This window comes from Scyliorhinus torazame, chromosome 22, assembly GCF_047496885.1.
Source record: "Scyliorhinus torazame isolate Kashiwa2021f chromosome 22, sScyTor2.1, whole genome shotgun sequence".
Classification (NCBI taxonomy): Eukaryota; Metazoa; Chordata; class Chondrichthyes; order Carcharhiniformes; family Scyliorhinidae; genus Scyliorhinus; species Scyliorhinus torazame.
Window position 1 is genome coordinate 4,566,951 of NC_092728.1, and position 27,013 is coordinate 4,593,963.

Consider the following 27,013-nt stretch of genomic DNA (forward strand, 5'->3'; position numbering starts at 1 on the left):
CCCCCCCACTTCCCGCACAAGAGGATGAAGAGGACTATGGCACGCTCCCAGAGTTCCCCGATGACTGTCCAGCATCAGCACCGCCACCACCGCCATCGGTGCCACCTCCACCACCGCCAGCACCGACTTCGCCGCCACCGTTACGCCGCTCCCAACGAAGCACCAAAGCACCGGGCCGGCTGAACCTTTGACGGATTCCGGGCGTCAACATGGACTGTTCTTTCCCTACCACTGTACATAATTCCACTAATTGTAAATAGTTTCACATCACCCCCGCCGGACTCATTTTTAACAGGGGGTGAATGTGGTGATCCACTGTAATAGGAGATGTAAGGTAGGACCTGCGCTACAGGTTCGCCGGTAGCTCCTGCCGGCTGGCTCCGCCCACGGAGAACTGTATAAATATGCGTGACCTCCAGTGCCCGGCCATTTCGCCAGCTGCAGCAGGAGGCCACGCATCTGACTGGAATAAAGCCACAGTTGTACCCAACCTGCGTCTTGTGTAATTGATCGCGCATGAGGGAGGGAGGGAGGGGGACGGGAGAGGGAAGGGGATGGGAGGGGAGGGGAGTGAGACGAGAAGGCCAGACAGTAAATCAGACACGGTAAAGTGGGCAGAGCAATGGGACAGACAGGCACAGAGCAGAGAGACGGCTGTCGGACATGAGAGTGACCTGATGAGGTGCTGTAGTGCTGTCCATGATGGTATTCTCCAGTGCGCGTCTGTCACCCGACCTGCTCTGTTTAGTAATTCCAGTCATTTCCCTTTTCAAACTCTGAAAAACAGAAACATTAAAAAAAAATCTCATTTCAGAAGCATGGATTCGTGCAGTGACCCAGAGAGACAAAGCTTTTCACCGATCTTCAGTTCCCCCCTGCACACCGGGCACTGTCACTCACACCGGACACTGTCGCTCACACCGGACACTGTCACTCACACCGGACACTGTCACTCACACCGGGCACTGTCACCCACACCGGGCACTGTCACTCACACCGGACACTGTCACCCACACCGGGCACTGTCACTCACACCGGGCACTGTCACTCACACCGGACACTGTCACCCACACCGGACACTGTCACCCACACCAGACACTGTCACTCACACCGGACACTGTCACTCACACTGGACACTGTCACCCACACCGGGCACTGTCACCCACACCAGACACTGTCACTCACACCGGGCACTGTCGCTCACACCGGACACTGTCACTCACACCGGACACTGTCACTCACACTGGACACTGTCACCCACACCGGGCACTGTCACCCACACCAGACACTGTCACTCACACCGGGCACTGTCACCCACACCGGGCACTGTCACCCACACCGGGCACTGTCTCTCACACTGGGCACTGTCACTCACACCGGGCACTGTCACTGACACCGGACACTGTCACTCACACCGGACACTGTCACCCACACCGGGCACTGTCACTCACACCGGGCACTGTCACTCACACCGGGCACTGTCACCCACACCGGGCACTGTCACCCACACCGGACACTGTCACCCACACCGGGCACTGTCACTCACACCGGGCACTGTCACTCACACCGGGCACTGTCACCCACACCGGACACTGTCACTCACACCGGACACTGTCACTCACACCGGACACTGTCACCCACACCAGGCACCACACCAGGCACTGTCACTCACACCGGGCACTGTCACTCACACCGGGCACTGTCACTCACACCGGGCACTGTCACTCACACCGGACACTGTCACTCACACCAGACACTGTCACTCACACCGGGCACTGTCACCCACACCGGGCACTGTCACCCACACCGGGCACTGTCACTCACACCGGGCACTGTCACCCACACCGGGCACTGTCACTCACACCGGGCACTGTCACCCACACCGGACACTGTCACCCACACCGGACACTGTCACTCACACCGGACACTGTCACTCACACCGGACACTGTCACTCACACCGGGCACTGTCACCCACACCGGGCACTGTCACTCACACCGGACACTGTCACTCACACCGGACACTGTCTCTCACACCGGACACTGTCACTCACACCGGGCACTGTCACTCACACCGGACACTGTCACTCACACCGGGCACTGTCACCCACACCGGGCACTGTCACTCACACCGGACACTGTCACCCACACCGGACACTGTCACTCACACCGGACACTGTCACCCACACCGGACACTGTCACTCACACCGGACACTGTCACTCACACCGGGCACTGTCACCCACACCGGACACTGTCACTCACACCGGACACTGTCACTCACACCGGGCACTGTCACCCACACCGGGCACTGTCACTCACACCGGACACTGTCACCCACACCGGACACTGTCACTCACACCGGACACTGTCACTCACACCGGACACTGTCACTCACACCGGGCACTGTCACTCACACTGGGCACTGTCACTCACACCGGACACTGTCACCCACACCGGACACTGTCACTCACACCGGACACTGTCACTCACACCGGGCACTGTCACTCATACCGGACACTGTCACCCACACCGGGCACTGTCACTCACACCGGGCACTGTCACCCACACCGGACACTGTCACCGACACCGGACACTGTCACCCACACCGGACACTGTCACTCACACTGGGCACTGTCACCCACACCGGACACTGTCACTCACACCGGACACTGTCACTCACACCGGGCACTGTCACTCACACCGGACACTGTCACCCACACCGGACACTGTCACTCACACCGGGCACTGTCACTCACACCGGGCACTGTCACTCACACCAGACACTGTCACTCACACCGGACACTGTCACCCACACCGGACACTGTCACCCACACCGGACACTGTCACTCACACCGGACACTGTCACTCACACCAGACACTGTCACCCACACCGGGCACTGTCACTCACACCGGACACTGTCACCCACACCGGACACTGTCACTCACACCGGGCACTGTCACTCACACCGGGCACTGTCACTCACACCAGACACTGTCACTCACACCGGACACTGTCACCCACACCGGACACTGTCACCCACACCGGACACTGTCACTCACACCGGACACTGTCACCCACACCGGACACTGTCACCCACACCGGGCACTGTCACCCACACCGGACACTGTCACTCACACCGGGCACTGTCACCCACACCGGACACTGTCTCTCACACCGGACACTGTCACTCACACCGGACACTGTCACCCACACCAGACACTGTCACTCACACCGGACACTGTCACTCACACCGGACACTGTCACCCACACCGGGCACTGTCACCCACACCGGACACTGTCACCCACACCGGACACTGTCACTCACACCGGACACTGTCACCCACACCGGACACTGTCACCCACACCGGACACTGTCACTCACACCGGACACTGTCACACACACCGGACACTGTCACCCACACCGGGCACTGTCACCCACACCGGACACTGTCACCCACACCGGACACTGTCACCCACACCGGACACTGTCTCTCACACCGGACACTGTCACCCACACCGGACACTGTCACTCACACCGGACACTGTCACCCACACCGGACACTGTCTCTCACACCGGACACTGTCACTCACACCGGGCACTGTCACTCACACCGGACACTGTCACTCACACCGGGCACTGTCACCCACACCGGGCACTGTCACTCACACCGGACACTGTCACCCACACCGGACACTGTCACCCACACCGGACACTGTCACCCACACCGGACACTGTCACTCACACCGGGCACTGTCACCCACACCGGACACTGTCACTCACACCGGACACTGTCTCTCACACCGGGCACTGTCACCCACACCGGACACTGTCTCTCACACCGGACACTGTCACTCACACCGGACACTGTCACTCACACCGGGCACTGTCACCCACACCGGGCACTGTCACTCACACCGGGCACTGTCACTCACACCGGGCACTGTCACCCACACCGGGCACTGTCACTCACACCGGGCACTGTCACTCACACCGGGCACTGTCACCCACACCGGACACTGTCACTCACACCGGGCACTGTCACTACACCGGGCACTGTCACTCACACCGGGCACTGTCACCCACACCGGACACTGTCACCCACACCGGACACTGTCACTCACACCGGACACTGTCACCCACACCAGGCACTGTCACTCACACCGGACACTGTCACTCACACTGTCACTCACACCGGACACTGTCACCCACACCGGGCACTGTCGCCCACACCGGACACTGTCACTCACACCGGACACTGTCACCCACACCGGATACTGTCACTCACACCGGGCACTGTCACTCACACCGGGCACTGTCACTCACACCGGGCACTGTCACCCACACCGGACACTGTCACCCAAACCGGACACTGTCACTCACACCGGACACTGTCACTCACACCGGGCACTGTCACTCACACCGGGCACTGTCACTCACACCGGACACTGTCACCCACACCGGGCACTGTCACCCACACCGGGCACTGTCACCCACACCGGACACTGTCACTCACACCGGTCACTGTCACTCACACCGGGCACTGTCACCCACACCGGGCACTGTCACCCACACTGGACACTGTCACTCACACCGGACACTGTCACTCACACTGGGCACTGTCACTCACACCGGGCACTGTCGCCCACACCGGGCACTGTCACTCACACCGGGCACTGTCACTCACAGCGGGCACTGTCACTCACACCGGGCACTGTCACTCACACTGGACACTGTCACTCACACCGGACACTGTCACTCACACTGGGCACTGTCACTCACACCGGGCACTGTCACCCACACCGGGCACTGCCACCCACACCGGGCACTGTCACTCACACTGGGCACTGTCACCCACACCGGGCACTGTCACTCACACCGGGCACTGTCACTCACACCGGACACTGTCACTCACACCGGACACTGTCACTCACACCGGGCACTGTCACTCACACCGGACACTGTCACCCACACCGGACACTGTCACTCACACCGGACACTGTCACCCACACTGGACACTGTCGCCCACACCGGGCACTGTCACTCACACCGGACACTGTCACCCACACCGGACACTGTCACTCACACTGTCACCCACACCGGGCACTGTCACACACACCGGACACTGTCACTCACACCGGACACTGTCACTCACACCGGGCACTGTCACCCACACCGGGCACTGTCACTCACACCGGACACTGACACCCACACCGGACACTGTCACCCACACGGGACACTGTCACCCACACCGGGCACTGTCACTCACACCGGGCACTGTCACTCACACCGGACACTGTCACTCACACCGGGCACTGTCACCCGACACTGTCACCCACACCGGACACTGTCACTCACACCGGACACTGTCACCCACACCGGACACTGTCACCCACACCGGACACTGTCACTCACACCGGGCACTGTCACTCACACCGGACACTGTCACCCACACCGGACACTGTCACCCACACCGGGCACTGTCACTCACACCGGGCACTGTCACTCACACCGGACACTGTCACCCACACCGGACACTGTCACCCACACCGGGCACTGTCACTCACACCGGGCACTGTCACTCACACCGGGCACTGTCACTCACACCGGACACTGTCGCTCACACCGGACACTGTCACTCACACCGGGCACTGTCACTCACACCGGGCACTGTCACTCACACCGGACACTGTCACCCACACCGGGCACTGTCACTCACACCGGGCACTGTCACTCACACCGGACACTGTCACCCACACCGGACACTGTCACTCACACCGGGCACTGTCACCCACACCGGACACTGTCACTCACACCGGACACTGTCACTCACACCGGACACTGTCACCCACACCAGGCACTGTCACTCACACCGGGCACTGTCGCCCACACCGGGCACTGTCACTCACACCGGGCACTGTCACTCACACTGGACACTGTCACCCACACCGGACACTGTCACTCACACCGGACACTGTCACCCACACCAGGCACTGTCACTCACACCGGGCACTGTCGCCCACACCGGGCACTGTCACCCACACCGGACACTGTCACTCACACCGGGCACTGTCACTCACACCGGACACTGTCACCCACACCAGGCACTGTCACTCACACTGGACACTGTCACCCACACCGGACACTGTCACTCACACTGGACACTGTCACCCACACCGGGCACTGTCACCCACACCGGACACTGTCACTCACACCGGACACTGTCACTCACACCGGACACTGTCACCCACACCAGGCACTGTCACTCACACCGGGCACTGTCGCCCACACCGGGCACTGTCACTCACACCGGGCACTGTCACTCACACCGGGCACTGTCACTCACACCGGACACTGTCACTCACACCAGACACTGTCACTCACACCGGGCACTGTCACCCACACCGGGCACTGTCACCCACACCGGGCACTGTCACTCACACCGGGCACTGTCACCCACACCGGACACTGTCACCCACACCGGACACTGTCACTCACACCGCTGTGACACCGGACACTGTCACTCACACCGGGCACTGTCACCCACACCGGGCACTGTCACCCACACCGGACACTGTCACTCACACCGGGCACTGTCACTCACACCGGACACTGTCACCCACACCGGGCACTGTCACTCACACCGGGCACTGTCACCCACACCGGACACTGTCACTCACACCGGGCACTGTCACCCACACCGGACTCTGTCACCGACACCGGACACTGTCACCCACACCGGACACTGTCACTCACACCGGGCACTGTCACCCACACCGGACACTGTCACTCACACCGGACACTGTCACTCACACCGGGCACTGTCACCCACACCGTACACTGTCACCCACACCGGACACTGTCACTCACACCGGGCACTGTCACTCACACCGGGCACTGTCACTCACACCAGACACTGTCACTCACACCGGACACTGTCACCCACACAGGACACTGTCACCCACACCGGACACTGTCACTCACACCGGACACTGTCACTCACACCAGACACTGTCACTCACACCGGACACTGTCACCCACACCGGGCACTGTCACCCACACCGGACACTGTCACTCACACCGGACACTGTCACTCACACCGGACACTGTCACTCACACCGGGCACTGTCACCCACACCGGACACTGTCACCCACACTGGGCACTGTCACCCACACCGGACACTGTCACTCACACCGGGCACTGTCACTCACACCGGGCACTGTCACTCACACCGGGCACTGTCACCCACACCGGACACTGTCACTCACACCGGACACTGTCACCCACACCGGACACTGTCACTCACACCGGACACTGTCACTCACACCGGACACTGTCACCCACACCGGACACTGTCACCCACACCGGACACTGTCTCTCACACCGGACACTGTCACTCACACCGGACACTGTCACCCACACCGGACACTGTCACCCACACCGGACACTGTCACTCACACCGGACACTGTCACACACACCGGACACTGTCACCCACACCGGACACTGTCACCCACACCGGACACTGTCTCTCACACCGGACACTGTCACCCACACCGGACACTGTCACTCACACCGGACACGGTCACCCACACCGGACACTGTCTCTCACACCGGACACTGTCACTCACACCGGGCACTGTCACTCACACCGGACACTGTCACTCACACCGGGCACTGTCACCCACACCGGGCACTGTCACTCACACCGGACACTGTCACCCACACCGGACACTGTCACTCACACCGGGCACTGTCACCCACACCGGACACTGTCACTCACACCGGACACTGTCTCTCACACCGGGCACTGTCACCCACACCGGACACTGTCTCTCACACCGGACACTGTCACTCACACCGGACACTGTCACTCACACCGGGCACTGTCACCCACACCGGGCACTGTCACTCACACCGGGCACTGTCACTCACACCGGGCACTGTCACCCACACCGGGCACTGTCACCCACACCGGGCACTGTCACTCACACCGGGCACTGTCACTCACACCGGGCACTGTCACCCACACCGGACACTGTCACTCACACCGGGCACTGTCACTACACCGGGCACTGTCACTCACACCGGGCACTGTCACCCACACCAGACACTGTCACCCACACCGGACACTGTCACTCACACCGGACACTGTCACCCACACCGGGCACTGTCACTCACACCGGACACTGTCACTCACACCGGGCACTGTCACTCACACCGGGCACTGTCACCCACACCGGACACTGTCACCCAAACCGGACACTGTCACTCACACCGGACACTGTCACTCACACCGGGCACTGTCACTCACACCGGACACTGTCACCCACACCGGGCACTGTCACCCACACCGGGCACTGTCACTCACACCGGACACTGACACCCACACCGGACACTGTCACCCACACGGGACACTGTCACCCACACCGGGCACTGTCACTCACACCGGGCACTGTCACTCACACCGGACACTGTCACTCACACCGGGCACTGTCACCCGACACTGTCACCCACACCGGACACTGTCACTCACACCGGACACTGTCACCCACACCGGACACTGTCACCCACACCGGGCACTGTCACTCACACCGGGCACTGTCACTCACACCGGACACTGTCACCCACACCGGGCACTGTCACCCACACCGGGCACTGTCACTCACACCGGACACTGACACCCACACCGGACACTGTCACCCACACGGGACACTGTCACCCACACCGGGCACTGTCACTCACACCGGGCACTGTCACTCACACCGGACACTGTCACTCACACCGGGCACTGTCACCCGACACTGTCACCCACACCGGACACTGTCACTCACACCGGACACTGTCACCCACACCGGACACTGTCACCCACACCGGACACTGTCACTCACACCGGGCACTGTCACTCACACCGGACACTGTCACCCACACCGGACACTGTCACCCACACCGGGCACTGTCACTCACACCGGGCACTGTCACTCACACCGGACACTGTCACCCACACCGGACACTGTCACCCACACCGGGCACTGTCACTCACACCGGGCACTGTCACTCACACCGGGCACTGTCACTCACACCGGACACTGTCGCTCACACCGGACACTGTCACTCACACCGGGCACTGTCACTCACACCGGGCACTGTCACTCACACCGGACACTGTCACCCACACCGGGCACTGTCACTCACACCGGGCACTGTCACTCACACCGGACACTGTCACCCACACCGGACACTGTCACTCACACCGGGCACTGTCACCCACACCGGACACTGTCACTCACACCGGACACTGTCACTCACACCGGACACTGTCACCCACACCAGGCACTGTCACTCACACCGGGCACTGTCGCCCACACCGGGCACTGTCACTCACACCGGGCACTGTCACTCACACTGGACACTGTCACCCACACCGGACACTGTCACTCACACCGGACACTGTCACCCACACCAGGCACTGTCACTCACACCGGGCACTGTCGCCCACACCGGGCACTGTCACCCACACCGGACACTGTCACTCACACCGGGCACTGTCACTCACACCGGACACTGTCACCCACACCAGGCACTGTCACTCACACTGGACACTGTCACCCACACCGGACACTGTCACTCACACTGGACACTGTCACCCACACCGGGCACTGTCACCCACACCGGACACTGTCACTCACACCGGACACTGTCACTCACACCGGACACTGTCACCCACACCAGGCACTGTCACTCACACCGGGCACTGTCGCCCACACCGGGCACTGTCACTCACACCGGGCACTGTCACTCACACCGGGCACTGTCACTCACACCGGACACTGTCACTCACACCAGACACTGTCACTCACACCGGGCACTGTCACCCACACCGGGCACTGTCACCCACACCGGGCACTGTCACTCACACCGGGCACTGTCACCCACACCGGGCACTGTCACTCACACCGGGCACTGTCACCCACACCGGACACTGTCACCGACACCGGACACTGTCACCCACACCGGACACTGTCACTCACACCGGACACTGTCACTCACACCGGGCACTGTCACCCACACCGGGCACTGTCACCCACACCGGACACTGTCACTCACACCGGGCACTGTCACTCACACCGGACACTGTCACCCACACCGGGCACTGTCACTCACACCGGGCACTGTCACCCACACCGGACACTGTCACTCACACCGGGCACTGTCACCCACACCGGACTCTGTCTCCGACACCGGACACTGTCACCCACACCGGACACTGTCACTCACACTGGGCACTGTCACCCACACCGGACACTGTCACTCACACCGGACACTGTCACTCACACCGGGCACTGTCACTCACACCGTACACTGTCACCCACACCGGACACTGTCACTCACACCGGGCACTGTCACTCACACCGGGCACTGTCACTCACACCAGACACTGTCACTCACACAGGACACTGTCACCCACACCGGACACTGTCACTCACACCGGACACTGTCACTCACACCAGACACTGTCACTCACACCGGACACTGTCACCCACACCGGACACTGTCACCCACACCGGGCACTGTCACCCACACCGGACACTGTCACTCACACCGGACACTGTCACTCACACCGGACACTGTCACTCACACCGGGCACTGTCACCCACACCGGACACTGTCACCCACACTGGGCACTGTCACCCACACCGGACACTGTCACTCACACCGGGCACTGTCACTCACACCGGGCACTGTCACTCACACCGGGCACTGTCACCCACACCGGACACTGTCACTCACACCGGACACTGTCACCCACACCAGACACTGTCACTCACACCGGACACTGTCACTCACACCGGACACTGTCACCAACACCGGACACTGTCACCCACACCGGACACTGTCTCTCACACCGGACACTGTCACTCACACCGGACACTGTCACCCACACCGGACACTGTCACCCACACCGGACACTGTCACTCACACCGGACACTGTCACACACACCGGACACCGTCACCCACACCGGACACTGTCACCCACACCGGACACTGTCTCTCACACCGGACACTGTCACCCACACCGGACACTGTCACTCACACCGGACACGGTCACCCACACCGGACACTGTCTCTCACACCGGACACTGTCACTCACACCGGGCACTGTCACTCACACCGGACACTGTCACTCACACCGGGCACTGTCACCCACACCGGGCACTGTCACTCACACCGGACACTGTCACCCACACCGGACACTGTCACTCACACCGGACACTGTCACTCACACCGGACACTGTCACTCACACCGGACACTGTCTCTCACACCGGACACTGTCACCCACACCGGACACTGTCACCCACACCGGACACTGTCACTCACACCGGGCACTGTCACCCACACCGGACACTGTCACTCACACCGGACACTGTCTCTCACACCGGGCACTGTCACCCACACCGGACACTGTCTCTCACACCGGACACTGTCACTCACACCGGACACTGTCACTCACACCGGGCACTGTCACTCACACCGGGCACTGTCACTCACACCGGGCACTGTCACCCACACCGGGCACTGTCACCCACACCGGGCACTGTCACTCACACCGGGCACTGTCACTCACACCGGGCACTGTCACCCACACCGGACACTGTCACTCACACCGGGCACTGTCACTACACCGGGCACTGTCACTCACACCGGGCACTGTCACCCACACCAGACACTGTCACCCACACCGGACACTGTCACTCACACCGGACACTGTCACCCACACCGGGCACTGTCACTCACACCGGACACTGTCACTCACACCGGGCACTGTCACTCACACCGGGCACTGTCACCCACACCGGACACTGTCACCCAAACCGGACACTGTCACTCACACCGGGCACTGTCACTCACACCGGGCACTGTCACTCACACCGGACACTGTCACTCACACCGGACACTGTCACCCACACCGGGCACTGTCACCCACACCGGGCACTGTCACTCACACCGGGCACTGTCACTCCCACCGGACACTGTCACTCACACCGGTCACTGTCACTCACACCGGGCACTGTCACCCACACCGGGCACTGTCACCCACACTGGACACTGTCACTCACACCGGACACTGTCACTCACACTGGGCACTGTCACTCACACCGGGCACTGTCACCCACACCGGACACTGTCACTCACACTGGGCACTGTCACTCACACCGGGCACTGTCACCCACACCGGGCACTGTCACTCACACCGGACACTGTCACTCACACCGGGCACTGTCACCCACACCGGGCACTGTCACTCACACCGGTCACTGTCACTCACACCGGGCACTGTCACCCACACCGGGCACTGTCACCCACACTGGACACTGTCACTCACACCGGACACTGTCACTCACACTGGGCACTGTCACTCACACCGGGCACTGTCGCCCACACCGGGCACTGTCACTCACACCGGGCACTGTCACTCACACCGGGCACTGTCACCCACACCGGGCACTGTCACCCACACCGGGCACTGTCACTCACACTGGGCACTGTCACTCACACCGGGCACTGTCACCCACACCGGGCACTGTCACTCACACCGGGCACTGTCACTCACACCGGACACTGTCACTCACACCGGACACTGTCACTCACACCGGGCACTGTCACCCACACCGGGCACTGTCACTCACACCGGACACTGTCACCCACACCGGACACTGTCACCCACACCGGACACTGTCACTCACACCGGACACTGTCACCCACACTGGACACTGTCGCCCACACCGGACACTGTCACCCACACCGGGCACTGTCACCCACACCGGACACTGTCACCCACACCGGACACTGTCACTCACACTGTCACCCACACCGGGCACTGTCACCCACACCGGACACTGTCACTCACACCGGACACTGTCACTCACACCGGGCACTGTCACCCACACCGGGCACTGTCACTCACACCGGACACTGACACCCACACCGGACACTGTCACCCACACGGGACACTGTCACTCACACCGGGCACTGTCCCCCACACCGGGCACTGTCACCCACACCGGACACTGTCACTCACACCGCGCACTGTCACTCACACCGGGCACTGTCACTCACACCGGACACTGTCACTCACACCGGGCACTGTCACCCGACACTGTCACCCACACCGGACACTGTCACTCACACCGGACACTGTCACCCACACCGGACACTGTCACCCACACCGGACACTGTCACTCACACCGGGCACTGTCACTCACACCGGACACTGTCACCCACACCGGACACTGTCACCCACACCGGGCACTGTCACTCACACCGGGCACTGTCACTCACACCGGACACTGTCACCCACACCGGACACTGTCACCCACACCGGGCACTGTCACTCACACCGGACACTGTCACCCACACCGGACACTGTCACCCACACCGGGCACTGTCACTCACACCGGGCACTGTCACTCACACCGGGCACTGTCACTCACACCGGGCACAGTCTCTCACACCGGACACTGTCACTCACACCGGACACTGTCACCCACACCGGACACTGTCACTCACACCGGACACTGTCACCCACACCGGACACTGTCACTCACACCGGGCACTGTCACTCACACCGGGCACTGTCACTCACACCGGGCACTGTCACTCACACCGGACACTGTCACTCACACCGGGCACTGTCACTCACACCGGGCACTGTCACTCACACCGGGCACTGTCACTCACACCGGACACTGTCGCTCACACCGGACACTGTCGCTCACACCGGGCACTGTCACTCACACCGGACACTGTCACTCACACTGGACACTGTCACCCACACCGGGCACTGTCACTCACACCGGGCACTGTCACTCACACCGGGCACTGTCACTCACACCGGACACTGTCACTCACACCGGGCACTGTCACCCGACACTGTCACCCACACCGGACACTGTCACACACACCGGACACTGTCACCCACACTGGACACTGTCGCCCACACCGGGCACTGTCACTCACACCGGACACTGTCACCCACACCGGACACTGTCACCCACACCGGACACTGTCACTCACACCGGGCACTGTCACCCACACCGGGCACTGTCACCCACACCGGACACTGTCACCCACACCGGACACTGTCACTCACACCGGACACTGTCACCCACACGGGACACTGTCACCCACACCGGGCGCTGTCGCCCACACTGTCACTCACACCGCGCACTGTCGCCCACACCGGACACTGTCACCCACACCGGACACTGTCACCCACACCGGACACTGTCACCCACACCGGGCACTGTCACTCACACCGGGAACTGTCACTCACACCGGGCACTGTCACTCACACCGGGCACTGTCACTCACACCGGACACTGTCACTCACACCGGGCACTGTCACTCACACCGGGCACTGTCACTCACACCGGACACTGTCACCCACACCGGGCACTGTCACTCATACCGGACACTGTCTCTCACACCGGGCACTGTCACTCACACCGGACACTGTCACCCACACCGGACACTGTCACCCACACCGGACACTGTCACTCACACCGGGCACTGTCACTCACACCGGGCACTGTCACTCACACCGGACACTGTCGCTCACACCGGACACTGTCACCCACACCGGACACTGTCACCCACACCGGACACTGTCACCCACACCGGACACTGTCACTCACACCGGGCACTGTCACTCACACCGGACACTGTCACTCACACCGGACACTGTCACCCACACCGGGCACTGTCACTCACACCGGGCACTGTCACTCACACCGGGCACTGTCACCCACACCGGGCACTGTCACTCACACCGGACACTGTCACTCACACCGGACACCGTCACTCACACCGGGCACCGTCACCCACACCGGGCACTGTCACTCACACCGGACACTGTCACTCACACCGGACACTGTCACCCACACCGGACACTGTCACCCACACCGGATACTGTCACTCACACCGGACACTGTCACCCACACCGGGCACTGTCACTCACACCGGACACTGTCACCCACACCGGACACTGTCACTCACACCGGACACTGTCACTCACACCGGACACTGTCACCCACACCGGGCACTGTCACCCACACCGGACAGTGTCACTCACACCGGGCACTGTCACTCACACCGGACAGTGTCACTCACACCGGGCACTGTCACCCACACCGGGCACTGTCACCCACACCGGACACTGTCACCCACACCGGACACTGTCACCCACACCGGGCACTGTCACCCACACCGGACAGTGTCACTCACACCGGGCACTGTCACTCACACCGGACAGTGTCACTCACACCGGGCACTGTCACCCACACCGGGCACTGTCACCCACACCGGACACTGTCACTCATACCGGACACTGTCACTCACACCGGGCACTGTCACTCACACCGGACACTGTCACTCACACCGGGCACTGTCACTCACACCGGGCACTGTCACTCACACCGGACACTGTCACTCACACCGGACACTGTCACTCACACCGGGCACTGTCACCCACACCGGACACTGTCACCCACACCGGGCACTGTCACTCACACCGGGCACTGTCACTCACACCGGACACCGTCACCCACACCGGACACTGTCACCCACACCGGACACTGTCACTCATACCGGACACTGTCACCCACACCGGACACTGTCACTCACACTGTCACTCACACCGGACACTGTCTCTCACACCGGGCACTGTCACCCACACCGGACACTGTCACTCACACCGGACACTGTCACTCACACCGGACACTGTCACCCACACCGGACACTGTCACTCACACCGGACACTGTCACTCACACCGGACACTGTCACCCACACCGGACACTGTCACTCACACCGGACACTGTCACCCACACCGGACACTGTCACTCACACCGGACACTGTCACCCACACCGGACACTGTCACCCACACCGGACACTGTCACTCACACCGGGCACTGTCACCCACACCGGACACTGACACCCACACCGGACACTGTCACCCACACCGGACACTGTCACTCACACCGGGCACTGTCACCCACACCGGACACTGACACCCACACCGGGCACTGTCACTCACACCGGGCACTGTCACCCACACCGGGCACTGACACCCACACCGGACACTGACACCCACACCGGGCACTGTCACTCACACCGGGCACTGTCACTCACACCGGGCACTGTCACTCACACCGGGCACTGTCACCCACACCGGACACTGTCACTCACACCGGGCACTGTCACCCACACCGGACACTGACACCCACACCGGACACTGTCACTCACACCGGGCACTGTCACTCACACCGGGCACTGTCACTCACACCGGGCACTGTCACCCACACCGGACACTGTCACTCACACCGGGCACTGTCACTCACACCGGGCACTGTCACCCACACCGGACCCTGTCACTCACACCGGGCACTGTCACTCACACCGGGCACTGTCACCCACACCGGACACTGTCACTCACACCGGGCACTGTCACTCACACCGGGCACTGTCACTCACACCGGGCACTGTCACTCACACCGGGCACTGTCACTCACACCGGGCACTGTCACCCACACTGGACACTGTCACTCACACCGGGCACTGTCACCCACACCGGACTCTGTCACTCACACTGTCTCTCACACCGGGCACTGTCACTCACACCGGACACTGTCACTCACACTGTCATTCACACTGTCACCCACACCGGACACTGTCACTCACACCGGGCACTGTCACTCACATCGGACACTGTCACTCACACCGGACACTGTCACTCACACCGGGCACTGTCACTCACACCGGGCACTGTCACTCACACTGTCACTCACACCGGGCACTCACTCACACCGGGCACTGTCACTCACACTGGGCACTGTCACTCACACCGGGCACTGTCACTCACACTGGACACTGTCACCCACACCGGACACTGTCTCTCACACCGGGCACTGTCACCCACACCGGACACTGTTTCTCACACTGGACACTGTCACTCACACCGGACACTGTGCCTCTCTCACAGTGGACACTGTCACTCACACCGGGCACTGTCACTCACACCGGGCACTGTCACTCACACTGGACACTGTCACCCACACCGGACACTGTCTCTCACACCGGGCACTGTCACCCACACCGGACACTGTTTCTCACACTGGACACTGTCACTCACACTGGACACTGTGTCTCTCTCACACTGGACATTGTGTCTCTCACACACTGGACATTGTGTCTCTCACACTGGACGCTGTGTCTCTCACACTGGACACTGTGTCTCTCTCACACTGGACACTGTGTCTTTCTCACACTGGACACTGTGTCTCCCACAGTGGAAACGGTGTCTCTCTCACACTGGACACCGTGTCTCTCTCACACTGGACACTGTGTCCCTCTCACACTGGACTCTATCTCTCACACTGGACACTGTCTCTCTCACACTGGACACTGTGTCTCTCTTACACTGGACACTGTGTCTCTCTCACACTGGACACTGTGTCTCTCTCACACTGGACACTGTGTCTCTCTCACACTGGACTCTGTGTCTCTCTCACACTGGACACTGTGTCTCTCTCACACTGGACACTGTGTGTCTCACTCTGGACACTGTGTCTCTCACTCTGGACACTGTGTCTCTCTCACACTGGACACTGTGTCTCTCTCACACTGGACACTGTGTCTCTCTCACACTGGACACTGTGTCTCTCTCACACTGGACACTGTGTCTCTCACACTGGACACTGTGTCTCTCTCACACTGGACACTGTGTCTCTCTCACACTGGACACTGTGTCTCTCACACTGGACACTGTGTCACTCACACTGGACACTGTGTCTCTCTCACACTGGACACTGTGTCTCTCACACACTGGATACTGTGTCTCTCTCACACTGGACACTGTGTCTCTCTCACACTGGACACTGTGTCTCTCTCACACTGGACACTGTGTCTCTCACACACTGGATACTGTGTCTCTCTCACACTGGACACTGTGTCTCTCTCACACTGGACACTGTGTCTCTCTCACACTGGATACTGTGTCTCTCTCACACTGGACACTGTGTCTCTCTCACACTGGACACTGTGTCTCTCTCACACTGGACACTGTGTCTCTCACACTGAACTCTGTGTCTCTCTCACACTGGACACTGTGTCTCTCTCACACTGGACACTGTGTCTCTCTCACACTGGACACTGTGTCTCTCTCACACTGGACACTGTGTCTCTCTCACTCTGGACACTGTGTCTCTCTCACACTGGACACTGTGCCTCTCTCACGCTGGACACTGTGTGTCTCTCACACTGGACTCTGTGTCTCTCACACTGGACACTGTGTCTCTCTCCAGGGTACCCTGGAGTGGTGATTCTGTGTGTGTGTGCCGTGTGCATCAGTGTCCTGGGCGTCAGTGTCCTGGGCGTCAGTGTCCTGGGCGTCAGTGTCCTGTGCGTCAGTGTCCAGTGCGTCAGTGTCCTGGGCGTCAGTGTCCTGTGCGTCAGTGTCCTGGGCGTCAGTGTCCTGTGCGTCAGTGTCCAGTGCGTCAGTGTCCTGTGTGTCAGTGTCCTGGGCGTCAGTGTCCTGTGTGTCAGTGTCCTGGGCGTCAGTGTCCTGTGCGTCAGTGTCCTTGGCGTCAGTGTCCTGGGGCATCAGTGTCCTGTGCGTCAGTGTCCTGGGCGTCAGTGTCCTGGGCGTCAGTGTCCTGTGCGTCAGTGTCCTGGGCGTCAGTGTCCTGGGCGTCAGTGTCCTGTGTGTCAGTGTCCTGGGCGTCAGTGTCCTGTGCGTCAGTGTCCTGGGCGTCAGTGTCCCTGGGCATCAGTGTCCTGGGCGTCAGTGTCCTCTGCGTCAGTGTCCTGGGCATCAGTGTCCTGGGCGTCAGTGTCCTGTGCGTCAGTGTCCAGTGCGTCAGTGTCCTGGGCGTCAATGTCCTGGGCGTCAGTGTCCTGGGCGTCAGTGTCCTGGGCGTCAGTGTCCTGGGCGTCAGTGTCCTGTGCGTCAGTGTCCTGTGCGTCAGTGTCCTGGGTGTAAGTGTCCTGTGCGTCAGTGTCCTGTGCGTCAGTGTCCTGGGCGTCAGTGTCCTGGGCGTCAGTGTCCTGGGGCGTCAGTGTCCTGGGCGTCAGTGTCCTGTGCGTCAGTGTCCTGGGCGTCAGTGTCCTGGGCGCAGTGTCCTGTGCGTCAGTGTCGTGTACGTCAGTGTTCTGTGCGTCAGTGTCCTGTGCGTCAGTGTCCTGGGCGTCAGTGTCCCTGGGCGTCAGTGTCCTGTGCGTCAGCGTCCTGGGCGTCAGTGTCCTGGGCGCCACTGTCCTGGGCGTCAGTGTCCTGGGCGTCAGTGTCCTGTGCGTCAGTGTCCTGTGCGTCAGTGTCCTGGGCGTCTGTGTCCTGGGCATCAGTGTCCTGGGCATCAGTGTCCTGTGCGTCAGTGTCCTGTGCGTCTGTGTCCTGGGCGTCAGTATCCTGTGTGTCAGTGTCCTGGGCGTCAGTGTCCTGGGCATCAGTGTCCTGGGCATCAGTGTCCTGGGCGTCAGTGTCCTGGGCGTCAGTGTCCTGGGCGTCAGTGTCCTGGGTGGGTGTGTCCTGGGTGGGTGTGTCCTGGGTGGGTGTGTCCTGGGTGGGTGTGTCCTGGGGTGGGTGTGTCCCGGGTGGGTGTGTCCTGGGTGGGTGTGTCCTGGGTGGGGTGTGTCCTGGGTGGGTGTGTCCAGGGTGGGTGTGTCCTGGGTGGGTGTGTCCCGGGTGGGTGTGTCCTGGGTGGGTGTGTCCTGGGTGGGTCTGTCCTGGGTGGGTGTGTCCCGGGCGGGTGTGGCCTGGGTGGGTGTGTCCAGGGTGGGTGTGTCCTGGGTGGGTGTGTTCCGGGTGGGTGTGTCCTGGGTGGGTGTGTCCTGGGTGGGTCTGTCCTGGGTGGGTGTGTCCCGGGTGGGTGTGGCCTGGGTGGGTGTGTCCCGGGTGGGTGTGTCCAGGGTGGGTGTGTCCCGGGTGGGTGTGGCCTGGGTGGGTGTGTCCAGGGTGGGTTTGTCCTGGGTGGGTGTGTCCTGGGTGGGTGTGTCCTGGGTGGGTGTGTCCTGGGTGGGTGTGTCCTGGGTGGGTGTGTCCAGGGTGGGTGTGTCCTGGGTGGGTGTGTCCTGGGCGTCATTGTCCTGGCTGGGTGTGTCCTGGGTGGGTGTGTCCTGGGTGGGTGTGTCCAGGGTGGGTGTGTCCAGGGTGGGTGTGTCCTGGGTGGGTGTGTCCTGGGCGTCAGTGTCCCGGGTGGGTGTGTCCTGGGTAGGTGTGTCCTGGGTGGGTGTGTCCTGGGTGGGTGTGTCCTGGGTGGGTGTGTCCCGGGTGGGTGTGTCCTGGGTGGGTGGGTCCTGGGTGGGTGTGTCCTGGGTGGGTGTGTCCTGGGTGGGTGTGTCCCGGGTGGATGTGTCCCGGGTGGGTGTGTCCTGGGTGGGTGTGTCCCGGGTGGGTGTGTCCCGGGTGGGTGTGTCCCGGGTGGGTGTGCCCCGGGTGGGTGTGTCCTGGGTGGGTGTGTCCCGGGTGGGTGTGTCCTGGGTGGGTGTGTCCTTGGTGGGTGTGTCCTGGGTGGGTGTGTCCCGGGTGGGTGTGTCCTGGGTGGGTGTGTCCTGGGTGGGTGTGTCCTGGGTGGGTGTGTCCTGGGTGGGTGTGTCCAGGGTGGGTGTGTCCTGGGTGGGTGTGTCCTGGATGGGTGTGTCCCGGGTGGGTGTGTCCTGGGTGGGTGTGTCCCGGGTGGGTGTGTCCCGGGTGGGTTTGTCCTGGGTGGGTGTGTCCTGGGTGGGTGTGCCCTGGGTGGGTGTGTCCTGGGTGGGTGTGTCCTGGGTGTGTGTGTCCCGGGTGGATGTGTCCCGGGTGGGTTTGTCCTGGGTGGGTGTGTCCTGGGTGGGTGTGTCCCGGGTGGGTGTGTCCTGGGTGGGTGTGTCCTGGGTGGGTGTGTCCCGGGTGGATGTGTCCCGGGTGGGTTTGTCCTGGGTGGGTGTGTCCTGGGTGGGTGTGTCCTGGGTGGGTGTGTCCTGGGTGGGTGTGTCCTGGGTGGGTGTGTCCTGGGTGGGTGTGTCCAGGGTGGGTGTGTCCCGGGTGGGTGTGTCCAGGGTGGGTGTGTCCCGGGTGGGTGTGGCCTGGGTGGGTGTGTCCAGGGTGGGTTTGTCCTGGGTGGGTGTGTCCTGGGTGGGTGTGTCCTGGGTGGGTGTGTCCTGGGTGGGTGTGTCCTGGGTGGGTGTGTCCAGGGTGGGTGTGTCCTGGGTGGGTGTGTCCTGGGCGTCATTGTCCTGGCTGGGTGTGTCCTGGGTGGGTGTGTCCTGGGTGGGTGTGTCCAGGGTGGGTGTGTCCAGGGTGGGTGTGTCCTGGGTGGGTGTGTCCTGGGCGTCAGTGTCCCGGGTGGGTGTGTCCTGGGTAGGTGTGTCCTGGGTGGGTGTGTCCTGGGTGGGTGTGTCCTGGGTGGGTGTGTCCCGGGTGGGTGTGTCCTGGGTGGGTGGGTCCTGGGTGGGTGTGTCCTGGGTGGGTGTGTCCTGGGTGGGTGTGTCCCGGGTGGATGTGTCCCGGGTGGGTGTGTCCTGGGTGGGTGTGTCCTGGGTGGGTGTGTCCCGGGTGGGTGTGTCCTGGGTGGGTGTGTCCCGGGTGGGTGTGTCCTGGGTGGGTGTGTCCCGGGTGGGTGTGTCCTGGGTGGGTGTGTCCTTGGTGGGTGTGTCCTGGGTGGGTGTGTCCCGGGTGGGTGTGTCCTGGGTGGGTGTGTCCTGGGTGGGTGTGTCCTGGGTGGGTGTGTCCTGGGTGGGTGTGTCCAGGGTGGGTGTGTCCTGGGTGGGTGTGTCCTGGATGGGTGTGTCCCGGGTGGGTGTGTCCTGGGTGGGTGTGTCCCGGGTGGGTGTGTCCCGGGTGGGTTTATCCTGGGTGGGTGTGTCCTGGGTGGGTGTGCCCTGGGTGGGTGTGTCCTGGGTGGGTGTGTCCTGGGTGGGTGTGTCCCGGGTGGATGTGTCCCGGGTGGGTTTGTCCTGGGTGGGTGTGTCCTGGGTGGGTGTGTCCCGGGTGGGTGTGTCCTGGGTGGGTGTGTCCTGGGTGGGTGTGTCCCGGGTGGATGTGTCCCGGGTGGGTTTGTCCTGGGTGGGTGTGTCCTGGGTGGGTGTGTCCTGGGTGGGTGTGTCCTGGGTGGGTGTGTCCTGGGTGGGTGTGTCCTGGGTGGGTGTGTCCAGGGTGGGTGTGTCCTGGGTGGGTGTGTCCTGGGTGGGTGTGATCCGGGTGGGTGTGTCCTGGGTGGGTGTGTCCTGGGTGGGTGTGTCCTGGGTGGGTGTGTCCTGGGTGGGTGTGTCCTGGGTGGGTGTGTCCCGGGTGGGTGTGTCCTGGGTGGGTGTGTCCTGGGTGGAGATGTCCTGGGTGGGTGTGTCCCGGGTGGGTGTGTCCTGGGTGGGTGTGTCCTGGGTGGGTGTGTCCTGGATGGGTGTGTCCCGGGTGGGTGTGTCCTGGGTGGGTGTGTCCCGGGTGGGTGTGTCCCGGGTGGGTTTGTCCTGGGTGGGTGTGTCCTGGGTGGGTGTGTCCTGGGTGGGTGTGTCCTGGGTGGGTGTGTCCTGGGTGGGTGTGTCCCGGGTGGGTGTGTCCTGGGTGGGTGTGTCCTGGGTGGGTGTGTCCCGGGTGGATGTGTCCCGGGTGGGTTTGTCCTGGGTGGGTGTGTCCTGGGTGGGTGTGTCCTGGGTGGGTGTGTCCTGGGTGGGTGTGTCCTGGGTGGGTGTGTCCTGAGTCGGCTGTGATTGGGGTCTGTTCCTGTTGCTGTCCCCCTCATCGCTGGGTCTGTCCCGCCGTCGTCTCCGCACTCGCACTAGTTGGAGGCGTCGTCTCCCTGGTGCTCCGGGTCTGTCCCTGGCTCGCGGCCTCCCTGGATGGTCCTGGGGGCTCTCGCCAACCGCGGGGACGGGTGGGTCGACGTTCGGTCCTGCAATACAGCATGCATGGTTCGACATACAGACAGGGATCGGGGGCAAGAGGGATATGGGGCATATGGGGGAGGGGGGAGGGGGATATGGGGGATATGGGGAGGGAGGATATGGGGGAAGGGGGCATATGGGGGATATGGGGGAGGGGGGATATGGGGGAAGGGGGATATGGGGAGGGGAGCTATGGGGGATAGGGTGGAGGGGGGATATGGGGAGGGGTGATATGGGGGATATGGGGACGGGGATATGGGGGATATGGGGGAAGGGGATATGGGGGATATGGGGAGGGGTGATATGGGGGATATGGGGACGGGGATATGGGGGATATGGGGGATATGGGGACGGGGATATGGGGGATATGGGGGATATGGGGACGGGGATATGGGGGATATGGGGGAAGGGGATATGGGGGGATATGGGGAGGGGTGATATGGGGGATATGGGGGAGTGGGGGAATGTGGGATATGGGGATATGGAGAATATGGGGGATATGGGGGATATGGGAGAAGGGGGCAGGCAGTGGGGGGTCTCACTTGGTGGTGCGCCCCCGACCTCTGCATCCAGAACCTCCCGGTCCCCGGGTCCGCCTGCCAGTTCCAGGTCCCTCTCCTCATGGGTGGTGAGTGGTCACAGTTCAGCTGGACCCTCCGGTCCTCTCACACTCCCGGTTGTTGTGAGCGCTTCTCCTGTGGGGGGGCGGGAGGGGGGCAGGGATAAAGGGCAACAGTGTTCGGCAGACAGATACACGCAGACCAGCGGTTGTGTGTATGTTGGCAGAGGTGGGCAGCACATTCTGCGCTGCAGCCTGCGTGGGCGGGAGCAGCCTTGTCGGATGCACCTCGGGCTGTGCTGCCCATGGGGGGGGGGGGGGGGGGCTGTCTTTTGTGCTGCGATGCCGAGTGGCGTCGCTGATGGGTGACACCGTCGCGAATGGCGTCCGCTGCTAGCCCATTGCCGGCCGGAGAATTTGCGCCGTTTTTGGCGCCGGGCACGGGGCCATCGCGCCGATTCACGGAGAATCCCGCCCTATGTCTCTCTCAGACTGGGTCTCTCTTAGCGACTGTAACGCTACTTTGTTGGCTGACTGTGAGAATCAGAAGCGGAGTATTGTGCGTGGAACCCCTTCCCCTGAGACCCCCATTGGAAGCAGAGGTTCCCGGATCCGCCTGGTGACGGCTGTTAGCTCAACGGGGGTCACAGGGCGAATTAATCAGGACCTCCAGGCTTTTGTGTTTAGTTCTCGGATCAGCTATTGGATTTGGAGCTGACGAGTGACACCAGAGAATCAGGAAGAGGTTTTCCATCTGTGGATAATGCAGCTCGAGGGCAAGGGCCGGAACCCTCTCTCCGGCTCCTTGTCCTGCTTGGCCAGAGCTGCCCCTTCCCAGGGGTGGGGTGAGTTATCTGCTCTGTGCTGCACCGATTACAAACCCCCGAATGATCAGCCGCTGCAAATGTCCGGCCCCCCGTCAGGAAGTCAAAACAGAATCTCCGACAAGGAGCAGATACGGCAAATTGCACAACATCACGTCAACTGCACCTGGAGACTAACACACCCCCCCTCACCCCCCCCCCCCCCCCACCCCCCCACCCCCCCCCCACCTCCCCCTCACACCCCCAACCCCCCCTCACACCCCCATCCCCCCCCCCACCCCCCTCACCCCCCCACCTCCCCCTCACACCCCCAACCCCCCCTCACCCCCCACCCCCCCTCACCCCCCATCCCCCCCCACCCCCCCACCTCCCCCTCACCCCCCCACCCCCCTCACCCCCCTCACCCCCCACCTCCCCCTCACTTCCCACCCCCCCTCACCCCCACCCCCCCCCACACACCTCACCCCCCACCTCCCCCTCACCCCCCACCCCCCTCACCCCCCTCACTTCCCCACCCGCCCACCCCGTCACCCTCCTCGCCCCCCCACCTCACCCTCACCCCCCCACCCCCTCACCCCCCCACCCCCCCACACACCCCCACACCCCCTCACGCCCCCACCCCCCCTCACCCCCCCAACCCCCCCTCACCCCCCCCATCCCCCCCCACCCCCCTCACCCCCCCACTCCCCCCTCACTCCCCCACCCCCCTCACCCCCCCACCTCCCCCTCACCCCCCATCCCCTCACCCCCACCCCCCTCACCCCCCCTCACCCCCACCCCCCCCCCTCACCCACCCCACCCCCCCTCACCCCTCCACCTTCCCCTCACCCCCCCACCCCCAAGGGCTGGTTTAGCACAGTCTCCCGAACACCGTCCCAAACACCGTCCTGAACTCTGTCCCAAACACTGTCCTGAACACCGTCCACGAACACCGTCCCTGAACGCCATCCCAAACACCGTCCTGAACTCTGTCCCGAACACTGTCCTGAACACAATCCCAAACACAGTCCACTGAACACTGTCACAAACAGTGTCCCCAAACACTGTTCCAAACACCGTGCCGAACACCGTCCCCTGAACACCGTCTCGAACACAGTCCCGAAAACCGTCCAAAACACCGTCCCGAACACCGTCCCGAACACCGTCCCGAACACCGACCCCCGAACACAGTCCCCAAACACTGTCCCGAACACTGTCCCGAACACTGTCCCCCAAACATTGTCCCCCAAACACTGTCCCCGAACACAGTCCCCGAACACAGTACCCGAACACAGTACCCGAACACAGTCCCTGTACACCGTCCCGAACACCGTCCTGAACACCGTCCTGAACACAGTCCCCAAACACTGTCCCGAACACTGTCCCAAACACCGTCCCGAACACCGACCCCCGAACACAGTCCCCAAACACTGTCCCGAACACTGTCCCGAACACTGTCCCCCAAACATTGTCCCCCAAACACTGTCCCTGAACACAGTCCCCGAACACAGTACCCGAACACAGTACCCGAACACAGTCCCTGTACACCGTCCCGAACACCGTCCTGAACACAGTCCCCCAAACACCGTCCCGAACACCGTCCTGAACACCACTGCGGAGTGAGACTGGTTCAAATCCTTTCCCCGTATCACCTCTCTGATAAATCCAAACAATAGCCACCCAGATATTGCTTCACAGTTAGACCCACGCGCCATTGTATTTCTCTCCAGATTGGGTGCTTTTGGAGTGAAAGTATTAACATATTTTTTGAGAAACAGTTAGCATTTTCTAGAAACATTGATAACATCTTATTTAACACCACATGCAGATAAGGAACGTACTTTGGGCTCCAGCAGAGTTCGATGGGGTTACACCCAACATTTCCTTCAAGATATAGACCGTCTGACTACATGTTTCCGGCACTTTCTGTGACCTGAGAACTGGCAGGGCTGAGACTGCGATCGTCTTTGTGGGATCGGTTGTGATTTATAGAATCTGTGTTTGCAGTTATATTGTCAAAATGCCGATATGCAGGTTATTAATGGGAGCTGTCGAGGTTAGCCAGTCACACTGTAATTACACTTCACAATCCCGCTGGCTTGCACTAGTGGACAAGGACACCGTGACATCGTCCATGGCTCGTGATGTGTAAAGGTTGTAATTGTAAATTCCTGATCAAAAGGGAGGTGAGGTTGTGCTTGTGTGAGGGGACCACGTGTACGCGTGCCAGTAACACGGACCAGGTCATTGTTCATTCATATCTGTGGAGCTCAGTATACTGAATAGACAGGAGAGGGGGTGGGGTGGTCCTGGGCAGAGAGACTGTCGGGGTTAACCCCGAATCGATAGGGAGTGTGGGGCGGGGGGGGGGGGTCCTGGGCAGAGAGACTGTCAGGGTTAACCCCGAATCGATAGGGAGTGTGGGGCGGGGGGGGTGGGGGGGTCCTGGGCAGAGAGACTGTCGGGGTTAACCCCGAATCGATAGGGAGTGTGGGGCGGGGGGGGGGGGGTCCTGGGCAGAGAGACTGTCGGGGTTAACCCCGAATCGACAGGGAGTGTGGGGTGGGGGGGGGGTCCTGGGCAGAGAGACTGTCGGGGTTAACCCCGAATCGACAGGGAGTGTGGGGCGGGGGGGGGAGGGGGGTCCTGGGCAGAGAGACTGTCGGGGTTAACCCCGAATCGACCGCGATTGGGGCAGAGTTTGATGATGTCGGGTTTAAGATCCAATTCCTCCCAGGGTTCC

The 27,013-nt window shown here is 61.9% G+C and overlaps 1 protein-coding gene across 1 annotated transcript in view; it reads right to left on the bottom strand.

Annotated features, from left to right (window-relative positions):
• Positions 1 to 26,258, bottom strand: part of LOC140399470 (forkhead box protein P1-B-like) — a 232,950-nt gene extending 206,692 nt beyond the window's left edge. The window contains exons 1-2 of the mRNA XM_072489044.1: positions 26,112 to 26,258; positions 675 to 776 (exon numbers count right to left, since the gene is read on the bottom strand). Of these exons, the coding sequence (XP_072345145.1) occupies positions 675 to 761 (87 nt within the window). The 5' untranslated portion in view covers positions 762 to 776; positions 26,112 to 26,258. The remainder of the gene's footprint in view (positions 1 to 674; positions 777 to 26,111) is intronic.
• Between the last annotated feature and the right edge of the window lie 755 nt (positions 26,259 to 27,013).